This window comes from Petromyzon marinus, chromosome 10, assembly GCF_048934315.1.
Source record: "Petromyzon marinus isolate PM22_M1 ecotype Great Lakes invasive population chromosome 10, UKy_Petmar_22M1.pri1.0, whole genome shotgun sequence".
NCBI classification, from domain to species: domain Eukaryota; kingdom Metazoa; phylum Chordata; class Hyperoartia; order Petromyzontiformes; family Petromyzontidae; genus Petromyzon; species Petromyzon marinus.
The window spans coordinates 3,827,236-3,840,955 of NC_133676.1; the positions used below are offsets into that span (position 1 = coordinate 3,827,236).

Sequence of the window (13,720 nt, forward strand, 5' to 3'; positions counted from 1 at the left end):
CGGTGTGTCTGTGTGCCAGGTCCACGCCGTGTCTGTGTGTGTAGCGGTGTGTCTGTGTGCCACGTCCACGCCGTGTCTCTGTGTGTAGCGGTGTGTCTGTGTGCCACGTCCACGTGGTGTCTCTGTGTGTAGCGGTGTCTCTGTGTGTAGCGGTGTGTCTGTGTGCCACGTCCACGCCGTGTCTCTGTGTGTAGCGGTGTGTCTGTATGCCATGTCCACGCGGTGTCTCTGTGTGTAGCGGTGTGTCTGTGTGTAGCGGTGTGTCTGTGTGTAGCGGTGTGTCTGTGTGACACGTCCACGCCGTGTCTCTGTGTGTAGCGGTGTGTCTGTGTAGCCGTGTGTTTGTATGCCATGTCCACGCCGTGTCTCTGTGTGTAGCGGTGTGTCTGTGTGCCACGTCCACGCCGTGTCTTAGTGTGTAGCGGTGTGTCTGTGTAGCCGTGTGTTTGTATGCCATGTCCACGCCGTGTCTCTGTGTGTAGCGGTGTGTCTCTATGTGTAGCGGTGTGTAGCGGTGTGTCTGTGTGCCACGTCTACGCCGTGTCTGCGTGTGTCAGTGTGCTGTGTCTGGGTGTACTCTGCAGGCTATGTCCAGGCTGTTCTGTATGCAGTTCATATCTGGATATGTGCTGTCTCGGGGTTCTTGTCTGGCTATGTTGTGTACCGCGGTTGTGTCCACGATATGCGCAGATTATGAAATACTGTAATGCATCTGTTGAGAGCAATGCTGTGTCGCGTGTGAAGCGATGCTGCCTGCGTTCCCGGCTTGTGCTCGAGCCGTGATCTATCCTGGCTGTCGTTTTGCTTGTTGCGTCTGTGCTGTTGCCTGGCTGTGCCGTGTCATCATAGCAGCACTGAGACGGGGCACAGCTGACAGCTCGTGTCCGTGGCATTAGGTGGGATTGAGTGGCGCCTTGCCTGGCTCAATGCGTGCTGGGCATGCGGTTGATTTCCAGCAGTAGTGAGCACTCAATCTGTTCATTAATTATGACGGCACTCCTCTCATTTTCCGTGTGTATGTGTACCACACACGGAAAATGTATCAATGGCGCAAACGGTGAACGTTGTGTGAAACTAGACGGGTGTCCATCATGTACGCCAGACACGAGTCTGTGGAGCAATACCGTAGCAGAGTTTAATTGAACCACGTTACAGTTTGTAGAAGCAGGTGAGGGGTATGGAACCATCTGACAGTTTATGCAACCAGCTGACAGTTTATGGAACCAGCTGACAGTTTATGGAACCAGGTGAACGTTTATGGAACTAACTGACAGTTTATTGAACCAGCTGACAGTTTATGAAACCAGCTGACAGTTTATGGAACCAGCTGAGAGTTTATGGAACCAGGTGAGAGTGTATGGAACCAGGTGACAGTTTATGGAACCAGCTGAACGTGTATGGAACCAGGTGAGATTGTATGGAACCGGCTGAACGTTTATGGAACCAGCTGACAGTTTATGGAACCAGGTGAGAGTATATGGAACCAGGTGAGAGTGTTTGGAACCAGCTGAACGTTTATGGAACCAGGTGAGAGTGTATGGAACCAGGTGAGAGTGTTTGGAACCAGCTTAGCGTTTATGGAACCAGCTGAACGTTTATGGAACCAAGTGAGAGTGTATGGAACAAGGCGAAGGGACCATCGATGTCCGTGGTTGACGAAGCCTCGTGCCGATCACGATTTTAATAGCAGCACTGAAGCCCGCCGCTGCCGCCGCCGCCTCTGAGAGGCTGACTAGGGACGCGGCAGGATGACAGCGCGGTGCTTTAGTTAATATTAACGACAGTAATGATAATGAGCACTGACATAATCCCACGAGTTATGGGGACGCTGACAATCTGTGGGGGGGGGGAGCTGAGCGCCGATGTGAGTTAATGACTCCTCGCTGACGGGCGCCTCTGTTTATTGTTTTCGTGTTTGCGTCATCATGACCGTGTTTACACGTGTGTGTGTGTGAGAGTCGTGTTACCGTGTGATCTGTGTGTATGCACAATAGTGAGCGGTGGTGTCGTGGTTTACGCACCGCGCTACGAAAACCCGGCGAAGCGGAATCGGTTCTCGCCCGCAGCCAACGTCGATGACGAATATCTGAACCGGTCCTGGGCATCCCACAGGTCTACTCAGCCCTAACTGAGTACCTGGTGCGCTGTGTAAACATCATCACTGGGGAGACTAAGGCAGCCGGGTGTGTTGGCCTTCATAGGTGCTGACCAACAGCACTTGCCCAAAGAGACTGTTTAGGCTATGGGGGTGGGGGGGAATATCTGTCTTTGTGAGTCGTGTCATTGTGTCCTGTGTGTGTTTTTACTTAATAGGGAGTGGTGGTGCAATAGTTAGTGCACTCTGCCGCAGTCCTCACGATCCGGTTTGGATGCCCTGGCCACAGGTCACATCAGCTGCGAGTGGTTATCTGAACTTGTTCTGTGCCTCCTATAGGTCGGCTCGGCCTTAAACAGGCACCTGGTACGAGTGTGTAAACATCATCACTGGGGAGATGAAGGTGGCTAGGCACAGTAGTGGCCGCGCAACCTCAACATTTGCTATCCAGGAGACGCTCACTGAGTCTCAGGACTCGTTTTAAGGATGGCCCTGCCAAGTTTTTTTACGCGGTAGGAGGCGGTGTTGCTGACGTTTAATCCCAATCGAGTAATCTGCAGGTCGTTTTTTAGCATTGAGATGCTCGGCCGACATCAGTTTACATTGTTTGTTTTGAAGCTACATCTTGGGACCTGCGTTGCCAGTACCAAAATATGGGAATAGGTTTTCCCCTTTTTTTCTGACGTCCTCTGGTCTAACACCGTTTGAGACTAGAAAGCTGTCTCTGGTGTGGACCAATCAGTTTCAAAGGCTTTTTGTTTGCATTATGACCACAAGTATTGTGGTTAATGCAGACATGATTCCTTGTAAAAGGTTTCAGTTCAGTGTTTTAACATCTTAACACAGCTGTTTTGTTGCCAGCAAAAAGGGGAAAACCTCTTGTCATGTTTTGAAGCTATTTGCGGAACCAAAGAAGCTGGAGGAAACCCTTTGCAGAAAAGGGGAAGAGCATACAAGCTCCACACAGAGAGGCGTGCCGTGCCGCGAATCGAACCCAGGATCTTCTTGCTGTGTGTGTGCGTATGTGTGAGAGAGAGTTATGTGGTGAGTGGTGGTGCAGTGGTTGGCGCACTGCGCTACAATTCCTGTTCACGGCCAGCACAAGTGACGATGATCTGCACCGGTCCTGGGCCTCCCCTAGGTCGACTCAGCCTCAAATGAGTACCTGGTGCGATGTGTAAATATCGCCACTAGGGAGACAAAGGCGGCTGGGCGTGGTGCTGGACACCCCCCCACCCCCTTGTGTGCCTTGACGGCCTTCATAGGTGCTCGCTAACAGCACTTGCCCCAACAGTCTGTTAAGGCTATACGGGGAATCTTTGTCTTTGTGTATATGAGCTTGTGTGTGTGTAAGATACAGTGTGTTTGTGTATGAGAGAGTCTGATTGTGTTAGTGTGCAGGAGGGGCTGTGTGTGAGTGACTTTGTGTGTGTGGGTGACAAAGAGTGTGTGTTTGAACGGTAGTGCTGTGGTTAGTGCACTGTGCTATGAATCTGGAAAGCAGAGTTCAATCCCCGCGCACGGCCAACACCAGTGACGATTATCCTGAGCTTCACTTCGGTAGACTCAGCCTTAAATGAGTTCCTGGTGCGATGTTTAAACATCATCGCCACGAGGGAGACAAAGGCGGCCGGATATCTTGCTGGCCACCAACCCCCTCGTGTGCCTTGCCGGCCTTCATAGGTGCTCGCTAAAAGCACTTGCCCCAAAAGTCTTAAGGCTATTTGGGGGATCTTTGTTTCCATGTGTTCGGGTAGTTTGAGAGTGAATGTGCTTGTGTGAGCGTTTGATTGTGAGTGTGTGTGGTGTGAGAGTGAGCTTGTATGTTTGTCGTTGTGAGAGTGTGATTGTGCGGGTGATTTTGTACGAGTGCATGCGTGACTGCAAGTCATCGCAGTCGGTCAACCCATAACACCTGGGTCTCATCCGTGACCTCTGGCCAGCGAGCTTTCAACACTTCTCGTGGCCTCAAAGTGTACCTAGCCTGTCACAAGCGCTGCAGTGTCATCACCTTGACTTAGTGGGGAATCACATGGCTGTTGTTATTGCTGTTGTGCGTCTGTGCGAGCGAGTGTGACTGTGCGAGTGTGTTGCTCTTGTGCTTGTTTGGTTTAATTAATGCTCTTTGTTGGACGCTCTTCTAAGTGTGCCCGTGTGGCCTGGAGGGACTGAATCATTAAAGCGCAGTCGATGCCGGCACTTTCATTTTTTGAGTTGGCCGCACGTGCTTTGATGACGGCAACGTTGTTTAGAATCGTAACAATAATCGAATAATTATTATCCAAAGTAAAATCCTTCACTCCTTACTGTGGCTATGTGACCGAATGTCATTTTATGGTTGAGTCACAAAGAAGTGACACGCACGCACACAGACCAAAACAAGTGTCTCGTTTAGCAGGCATGAGCCCAAAGAGACCACATCTAAGTTTTGCACGGCTAGCTCTGGGGGTCAGGTTAAAATAATCCAGTGGTCGATCGCCTAAAATACATTTTGAAAAGTTCGACTTAAAGTACTTTGGAAAATTTCACCAACCCCCCCCCCCACCCAATTAAACTGTCACTTTCACGTAGGTCCACCATGATAGCCATTTGAAGAGAAAGCGTGGGTTTCCCCTTAGATGTTTGCTACAAAACTGAACAATAAGTGGACTGGGCACCGGGCTTCAAACAACCCAATTGTTACGTTCTGTTTGCGCCGCTCTTGTTTACGAACGAAAAGGGAATTCGCAATGCGTCGTTTTGTGCGCCCAACCGCACTTTTAAGTTCCTTAAAGGGGTGGTGGCCCGTGGCTGTCAAGGTCAGGGACTCAAGACCTCGCTCCTCACAAGTGATGCCAGCCTCCTGACCCGCGTCACCTTCGAATATTCCGGGGGGCACGACTTGACGCGTCCACGTGGCTTTGCCGTCCGTGTCACCCCGTCCCGGCGCGGAGTTGACGGCACCTGTGCGGCCGGAGTTGACGCACTTGTGCGGCGCGCAAACGGTGGGGAAGGGAGGGGGGGGGGAATCAAAAGGGACAGCGACGTCCGATAAGTCGGGGGAATGTGTGCACGGGCTCCCGTATGAATGTTGCGCTTATGGGGCGGCTCGCGAAGATGATGCATCGGCGTCGTGCGCACGGCCGGGAGGCTGACGAATGAATGTCACCGGCGCGTCCGCGTCGGGCGCCGGCCCAACTCCCCGCGCCGGCGCCTCTGTTCTCGCCCCCTCCCCATTGTCGTGCGAAGCGCCGCGCGATTCCTGACGTGCGCATTTTTTTTATTATCATCGCCCGCTATTAGCGGCAGCGGCGGCAGCAGCAGTCATCTTTTTTTTGACGCGGCAGCTACCGATCGCGCGCCGGCGAAAAATCACGCTGCGAGGACGGCGTCGGGGGAGATGGCGGCGGAGGAGACGCGGACGTCGAGGAGTTGCCATCGGTGGTGTTCGGGCGCGCGCCTCCCTGAAAGTAAATTTGCGGGAGTTCAATAAACCCCCCACAATTATTTATTGAACTGCAGATTGCCTGCTGATGTGCGGGGCTCTGATAAACCTCAGCCGTCATTTGCACCGAGGCTTTGATGTGCATCGCAGATGCAGGGTTTTTTTTTGCCGCAGATCCACGGCGTTGCTTGCTGAGCGATTGCTCTCACCCGCAACAACAATTGGCGGTGGTTCTTAATTACTGCACTTCAGTTTAAAAATGTTCTTTCTTTAATGAACGTCTCCGTTGAATGTCACATTTTTTTTGTTGCGTGCAGTCGGATAGTGTCTTAAGCCCATTGCGAACGGTTACATTTCTTTGTTTTAATCGGATAGGGTTTGGATGGCTTTGCCGTGCGCGGACATCGTGTGAGTGTGGCGCTCGGGTCGATGACGACTCCATTCCAATTTGGATCGGATCGACTCCGGAGCTAGATCTACTCTTGAGATAGATCGGCTCGGAGTTTGATCGATTCTTTGCGAGATCGACCTCAGATCTTGATCGACGTAAAAGCGACCATGTGGATTAGGATCGATATTGGCTGCCCAGGATGTGCGCGGAATGCGGTTGCAGTGATACAAGCCCATTGCTAATGCAGAAGACGTGTAAATACTCAGAATCTTTATTTAGACTGGTGGAGGAATCCGATGACCCATGAAGCTCTTTTTCACAGATGTCCTGTGTGGGCGGGTCAGCAACACTTGTGGTCAAAGTGGTCACCGGCAGTTCTATCGGAGACAGTTTACCATTTAATTAGTTTCACACGTATAGTATATTGGGGTGCTCTATTATTCATGGTCCTGCGATGCTGTAAGTTGTTTTGGTTATTGTCGCGATTCGGACATTACTTTATATTACGAGGCTGCGCAGCAATATCTACCCTCATAAGCGCAGCGCATATTTCAGCCATGCGCCAAGTTGGGGAGTATTACGTTCGGAGCCCTAATACATACACACGTTGTATTTGCTTTTGAACAAATCTATCCAAATCAGTGTTTGTGGGATGGTTGTCTGGCTCTCTGGGCTAAACTGCAATATGTGAGCGTATGAGCGGAGTGTGCCTGGACTCTCTAGATTCCTCTCTAAATCTGCGTTGAAATCCAGCTCAGTGCAGAGCGACCAGATCTCATTTCCGCGTGAGATCCACGGGCACTGTAAGCCTGACAGCCTCAACGGCGCCATCCCTCGTGGATATTTCTTCGGCAGCACAAAGCACTGTCTAATGTCGCGATTCCGACACTCGGAATGAAACGGGGTGGCTCTTCCCCCGAGCCGAGCCGAGCGTCAGAGCTGGCGCTGTTCAGTTTGATGGCACCTTTGGTAGCGGTGATCCACGGGGGGAGGGGGAGGGCTCGCTGCGCCAGGCTCGCGTTGCCACGGACCCGCCGCCGCCTTTGCTTAGCAAAGCAGCGTCGGTTGGAAACGATTTCGAGACCCCTCGCTAATGAAATATACAGGGGCCCCTTCTAAGGGTTCAAGTTCACGTGCCCATTGCTGTGTTTTTTTTTAATTGAACGGGGAGGGTGGATGTTGTGTTGGGGTTACAGGTCACGTGGCAAGAAACGGAGACCATGGGCAGCGGAGTGGGGGGTAGGCCTCGGTGATTTTTTTGGGGGCGGTGGTGGGGGGTGGTGGGGGGGGGAAGTGGCTGTAGGAGGGAGGGGGCAGCAGCTCTGGGCTTTAGCGCTGGCCCAGTGCAGGGGATTTCTGAAAAACAATAATCGCAGCGACGCCACTCGTGATCCGTGAAATCTGATGTCTCTGGATTCCATCACCGGGGCTCCCCGTGGTGGCAGGGTTCATAGGGGCTTCACGTCAGTCCTGCCTTCCCTCTCCTTTGCTCCGTAACTTTGTGGTTGAGTCTCCCAGCTGTGTCGCTTTGTAGCTCATGCAGCAGTGCGTGCGTGCCTGTCAAAGCGATGACAAACTGCGGCACTTCAACTTGCTACGCCCCACGATACACGGAGTTGTGTTTCCTTGCCCGGCACTTGCTGATCGATTACCGCCGCCTCGCTAAAATGTGTGCTTTTTCCCTAGAAAGTGCCATCGTGCAAAGTCTGTATAAACCGCTGCTTTCGCTTGCAGCTTCTTGCACAATAATAACGGTCACGGTTAGGGCTGCGGTTATGGTCACGGTTTGAAAAATGATTACCTCCTTGAAGTTTTGTTTTGTGGCAAGTGGAAAGTAGATGGCGGCACTTGAGAAATTGTAAAAGCTATAATGAAAGGCATGAATGTTAATAATTGATAGCAGTGACTTGAATGAAATGATGACCATAATGTTATCTGGCAATGCAATTTTGATGGATACGATTCTGTTGCCGCGTATGGGGGGAGTTGAGGGAGTGTGGCATTTAAGTCGACAGAGAGAGGACTTTAACAAAAAAAAGATAATTAGTTTGGATGGGGAGGGATTGGAAAAGTCAAAGGCCGCATGACAGAGAGGCGATGGGAGATGACGGTGAAGTAAAGGTGCGAATAACAACTCGTCGCAGGGAGGAGACGGTCACTCCGGGAGGGAGAGTGGGGGAGGGAGCACAGGAGGAGTGTCCCTCCCATTGAGCAGAGGTTGACTGGGACACCTGCCAGGGCCTTGTCGGTCGCCGGAGTGGAGAGCGCGCGGAGGGCAGTCGTGTCGAACGTCAAGGCAGAGGCAGGCGAGTTCCGTCGAGGATCGTGGAAAGAGAGTGACGACGACCATGATGAGTCGCACATGCCGAGCCCACTGCCCGTGGTCATCGTAATGGACAAACCGCTCAAATTGTACACCATGCGCTTTGCGTTGTCGGCCAGGAGTTTCGTAACGCGTGCTCGCGGCCCGGTGCGCCCGCAGCGTGCTCCTCATTTCAGCATTTCCCACGCCTCTTGCCGTCGTCAGTGCTATATCCTGCCTCACGCTCAGTCCGAGCCTCGCCTCTACATGCGCTCGCTAGGTCGGGGGGGGGGGGGTGCACACGAGCCACCGAACCCCCCTCCCACCCTTCGGCCATTGATTGATTAACGTAACGAGCATTGCACTCTGTACCCCCTCAATCAGCACCACCGTTGCCGCACATACGCAGGAAGACAACAACAAAAAGACGTCCCCTGCCAATTGTTGAGTAAAAGCACTGGTAATGACTCTAATTGACTGGGACCCGGCGGAGAGGGAAGCGTGCGCCCGTGTCCTGCTCACCACCAGGACACTTGTGTCCTGCTCACCACCAGGACACCTGTGTCCTGCTCACCACCGGGACACAGGTGTCGGGAGTTTGCCTGCCATGCTTTAGGTCGCGGCTTCCGACGCTTGCAAAAAAAAATGAAGATGACTCCACTTGCAGTGGCAGCTCGCCGAACGCCGGACACCGTCGGCGAGGATTACCGGACGACACGGCAGGGGCGGCTCGCGGTTGTGACCGTGTCGCTTGCTGCGTGTGGAGAGGACGCCTCCAGGGCTTTATCCGTAGAGCAGTCTTAATTAAAACGATCGCGTAGCAATGTTGATAATTGCATGAAGTTGAATGTTGAGAGAGGTCATTCAAGGGTAAATGAACGTGCGCACGCACGCGCTGCCATGCTCTGTAAGGATATGGTCATCCCTTAAAGATGTGCACGCGTCATTATATTTTTTGCTTCATGCAGAAAGATCCCTGCCACGTTCTGTTCACACTTCATGTCCTTGATGATTGGGATGATAATGTGTTCCCCGCAGAGTGACGGGTCAGCATTTAGGATGGCTGTGAGCAGCCAGCTCGGGGTTCTTCAAAAATGCTGGCAGGCGTAGTGCGGTGGGAATGTGTTATCACTGAGCACTGACCTGGGCTGGGAAAATCGCTGTATACTGACACATGGTTGATAAGAGGGAGATGTTCTGGTGTTTTTAGAATTGCATTTATGAACATGTAGGAGTCAAGTAGGCGCTGTATCATGCCTATGCACGCAAACGTGTGTGTGTGTCTCTCAGACTTGATTCGAAGCTTTCGTGACTGCAGGAATTACTCTTTGTTTTTTTCGGCAAAGTCACGTTTAAATAAGAAATAATAAAATAACATAATAGCATACGACGTTTCGGTTGCAACACAAGCAGCCATCATCAGGTACAGAAGAGCTAAATTTACGAGAGAGAGGAAACACATAACCCCAGATGTATATACAGACACCCGATTAGGGGGGAACTAACACAGATACAACAGGGGACACAGAGAGAGAAGCATACCAAACAAACATGGTTTAGCAAAATGTGGAAACCATATAAAGCAACACAGACGGTCGGTCAAAACACAATTAACGCATAGTCTGGTTGATTACGCTATTTCAAAGATTGCTAAATTGCAAGTTAAGTTACGTATGTGTACGCGGTCTGTATTTTAAATTTCATACTTAACTTGCAATTTAGAAATCTTTGAAATAGCGTAATCAACCAGACTATGCATTAATTGTGTTTTGACCGACCGTCTGTGTTGCTTTATATGGTTTCCAAATTTTGCTAAACCCTGTTTGTTTGGTGTGCTTCTCTTTCTGTGTCCCCTGTTGTATCTGTGTTAGTTCCCCCCTACTTGGGTGTCTGTATATACATCTGGGGTTATGTGTTTCCTCTCTATCGTAAATTTAGCTCTTCTGTACCTGATGATGGCTGCTTGTGTTGCAACCGAAACGTCGTACGCTATTATGTTATTTTATTATTTCTTATTTATATGTGTGTCTCTCCCCAGCAGTCTGGTATGGCTGGCTATACGGGGATGTTTGTGCGTGTTCTCTTTGTCTTTCATGGAAATAATGAACCGAATGGCGCAGCACAATTTCTTTTTTTAAGTCTATCTGGTGAATTGTGTATTATGGTAGTATAGACACACATATGTATGGATATATATTTATAAGAAATAGTAATTGTATGAATGGGTTAAGTATTTCATTTATTTTAGAACAACAAATCAAGTCCATGTATATCAAGATCGAGGAAAAACGCTACATTATGAAACAAGTAACTGTTGAAATCTCGCCGGCAGTTTATCGCGGTATTGCGAAATATTTTTTGAGTTTTTTTTTACATGCTAAAAAATCCACGCCTGAAAAGATAATCTGTAAATGCGTGCATTTATTAACATTTTGGTGGGCGGGCGATGGTGAGGGGTGGGTTGCCCAGGTTACACCGCTCGTGGACAGGTACGAACAACGTTATTCTTGCCCGGCAAAGACGACAATTCCACACCGGAGCAAATGAGACGGTGTCGTCGGCATTTCGAGAGAGTGGCACGTTCAATGGGAAAAACGCGGCATGCGAAATGCTTTGGCAAAATGACTTGCGCAGCGTTCACAAATGCTCTCACAGCCGCGGTTTGTGCTCCGTTGTGTTGCGCGCAAAATGGTTGGCGTGTTCCGCCTTTCACGCTCCTAACCACGTGAGCCTTTTTTTTTAAATATTTCATTGCGCGATCCATTTGTATAAGCGCGCGCACCCGAAACTAGCGTTGACGAGTGCTTTCCGTCGGGGCTGCTTAGTCACACGCACAGCGTAATGCCGCGTCTCCTTAAGAGATAGAGAGGGGAGGGAGGGGGGCGAGTTGAGCAATCGCCCCGCCTCCTCAACGACCGACGACCACAGGGCCAGACTTGGGAAGCTTAGAACCCCCTTCTGCCTTGCTGGTAGACTGGGGCGGACACGTGGCTTGGTGGCCCCAAAGACAGAAGTGAGAAAGGTATACTGGATGTGGTGTGCCCGGCGTGGGCATTTCTTTTCAAGTCGCCGATGCAGTCCACACGTGGCCGAGGTGACGGCCCTGGACGATTTGGTTTCCACGTCCCTGCGTGTTCTGTCCCAATACGTGCGCGCGTCTCGCACATGACAAAACACGACCAGGTTGGTTTTACAACTTACGAACACTCGCTCGTTTACCCAGGAAAGCCTCGCTGAGTCTCAAGACTTTATTTTTTATGAGGGGCCTGCTAAGTTTATTCACAGTAAGGGGGTTGATGTTCCTCGTGTGATAATCGCAATTGAGTCATTTTGCAGGTGAATTTTCAGCATTGGGATGTTTGGCCAACACTAATGACATTGTGTTGTCCTTCAGCTACGGGAGGGAACCGTATAACTCAGAAGAAACGCACGCAGAAGAAGGGGAGAGAACATACACACACCACACATGATTCCGAGTCAGGAATCGAACCCAGTAATTTGTTGGTGTGAGTCACGGGTGTTACCACTTCACCGCCCTGCCGCCCATAGAATTCAGTGCCGTCTCCGCAAGACACATGGGGCTGATAAGCTCAAGTCTTTTTTTTTTCTTTTCCATACGTGTTCTTCCATATCCTTTTTATTCTTATTTGAAGTGTTTATTATTGTATTATCTACAATTTCACCGCGACAGACGATAATGCATTGTGTAAATTAATTCTGCAGATATACAGCAGAGTTATAATATACTATCAAACTATTAAACAATTATTATTTTACCAGCTAGGGCCCACTGAGCTATATAGCTTTTTCAGAAGTGACCTGGCCACAAATGATAGTTCAACGAAGTGGCTTATGTGAAAATTCATAGCAGTCAAATACTATGAACGCATATTTCTAAATGTGGAGGGAAAAACTGGAGCACCCAGAGAAAAATCCACGTGACCATGGGCAGAATATGCAAACTCCAAATATACACAGGCATCGGGGTCGGGATTGAACTCACGAGGGAGTTAACATCCCGCCACCGTAGCACTGCATTATGTTTAAACCTCCACCCCTTCCCCCGCCTCCAACTCTTGTGGTCACACGAGCGGTGTTAACGACAGAGCTGGCGATTAAATTTCCCGTTGTGCAGCTGCGCCGCCACCGCACACGCGAGAATGCGTTTCAAGATAAAAAAAAAATATCTGCCACATTTTGCTGCGTTTTCATCGGGCAGCGGCAGCGGCAACGGGCGACATAATTAGGCTGCACTCCAACAATGCCAAGAAAGTGCTTTGTCTGCGGAGGTCCACACACACTCCACTGTACCCCCCCCCACCGACTATTTATAGACCGCCATGCGGCCGTCTAATGTGAGTCACAGCCGGTTGGCTGGCAAGGCCGTTTGAAAAGAGTCATGCGGCAGTGTCGTGGTTTGCGAAGTGTCTCGTCTGCTTGTGGTCTGCGACGGTGCTGATCCTGTGCCGGTGGCCGTGCTGCTGGTGGTTGTGCTGCTGCTGCTGCAGGAGCGACTGACGCTTGGCAAGCCATGCGGCGCTTTGCCTACTGCAAGGTGGTGCTGGCCACATCGCTCGTGTGGGTGCTGCTCGACGGGTTCCTGCTGCTCTACTTCAGCGAGTGCAACAAGTGCGAGGACAAGCGCCACCGGGGCCTCCTGCCCGTCCTGAGCGGTGAGTGATGGCACTGGCAGGGTTGAGGTGTGGGAGAGGGGGGCGGAGGCTGGGGCACCTCTGTGAGCGATGACCGTAACGGTTTCTCCGCGTAATGCTTTATGAATCCACCGCTGGATGCAGGCCTTCCCATGCCGTGTCACGCCACGGGAGGTGGTTGACCGAACGTCGCACCCTGGTCAGTGACGGTTGTTGGTGAAGGTCGGTGTCCCCGGATCAGTTTTGATGACACCCGCCATTGATGTTAGCCATAGCCAGGAATCAAACCGCTCCACCCCTCTTAAAGGAAAGGAATTAATGTGGGCCCCCTGTCCAATGTTCTCATCTCTGCATAGCCCAGCACCTGGATCCCTCTGGCCTATGGGCCCCAGTGCAGTTATACCGCCTGATCGCACCCGATCGCTCTCCGTCCTTGTTATCCGTTACATATTGAGTTTATAAACAATCGTGACTTGGGCAAAGGGCCCTTAGAAATCTATTCGATCTGCCCAAACCGCACGTTTGTCTGGAATGTGTCGTGGTGTTTGTTTTGACTGAACGTCCCGTTGACATTTCTATGCCTGTTCTCTGCAGCATCTGGGGATGCTGCTGTGTAATGAGATTCTATTGCAAAGTTTTAATTCTGTTTTTAACTGTTTTCGTTATGAAGGGGGGGGGAAATAAATTTGCGAAGATATAGATGAGTCTTAGTTTCACCACCACCATCATCATGATTAGCCACAATCTCTGCATTCGTTGATGTATTTCGCGGTTAAACAATACAGAAACACTTTTTGGAAAATTGGGCCCCGAAAAATTACAGCTCACACGTTAATTTATTTAAATCGCTGAGCAG

The 13,720-nt window shown here is 50.7% G+C and overlaps 1 protein-coding gene across 2 annotated transcripts in view; it reads left to right on the forward strand.

Annotated features, from left to right (window-relative positions):
- The window catches only part of LOC116941085 (polypeptide N-acetylgalactosaminyltransferase 13), a 64,769-nt gene that overhangs the window by 1,618 nt on the left and 49,431 nt on the right, over positions 1-13,720 (forward strand). For both annotated transcript variants that reach the window (XM_076066059.1, XM_076066060.1), the window contains exon 2: positions 12,721-12,885. In XM_076066059.1, the coding sequence (XP_075922174.1) occupies positions 12,744-12,885 (142 nt within the window). In that variant the 5' untranslated portion in view covers positions 12,721-12,743. The remainder of the gene's footprint in view (positions 1-12,720; positions 12,886-13,720) is intronic.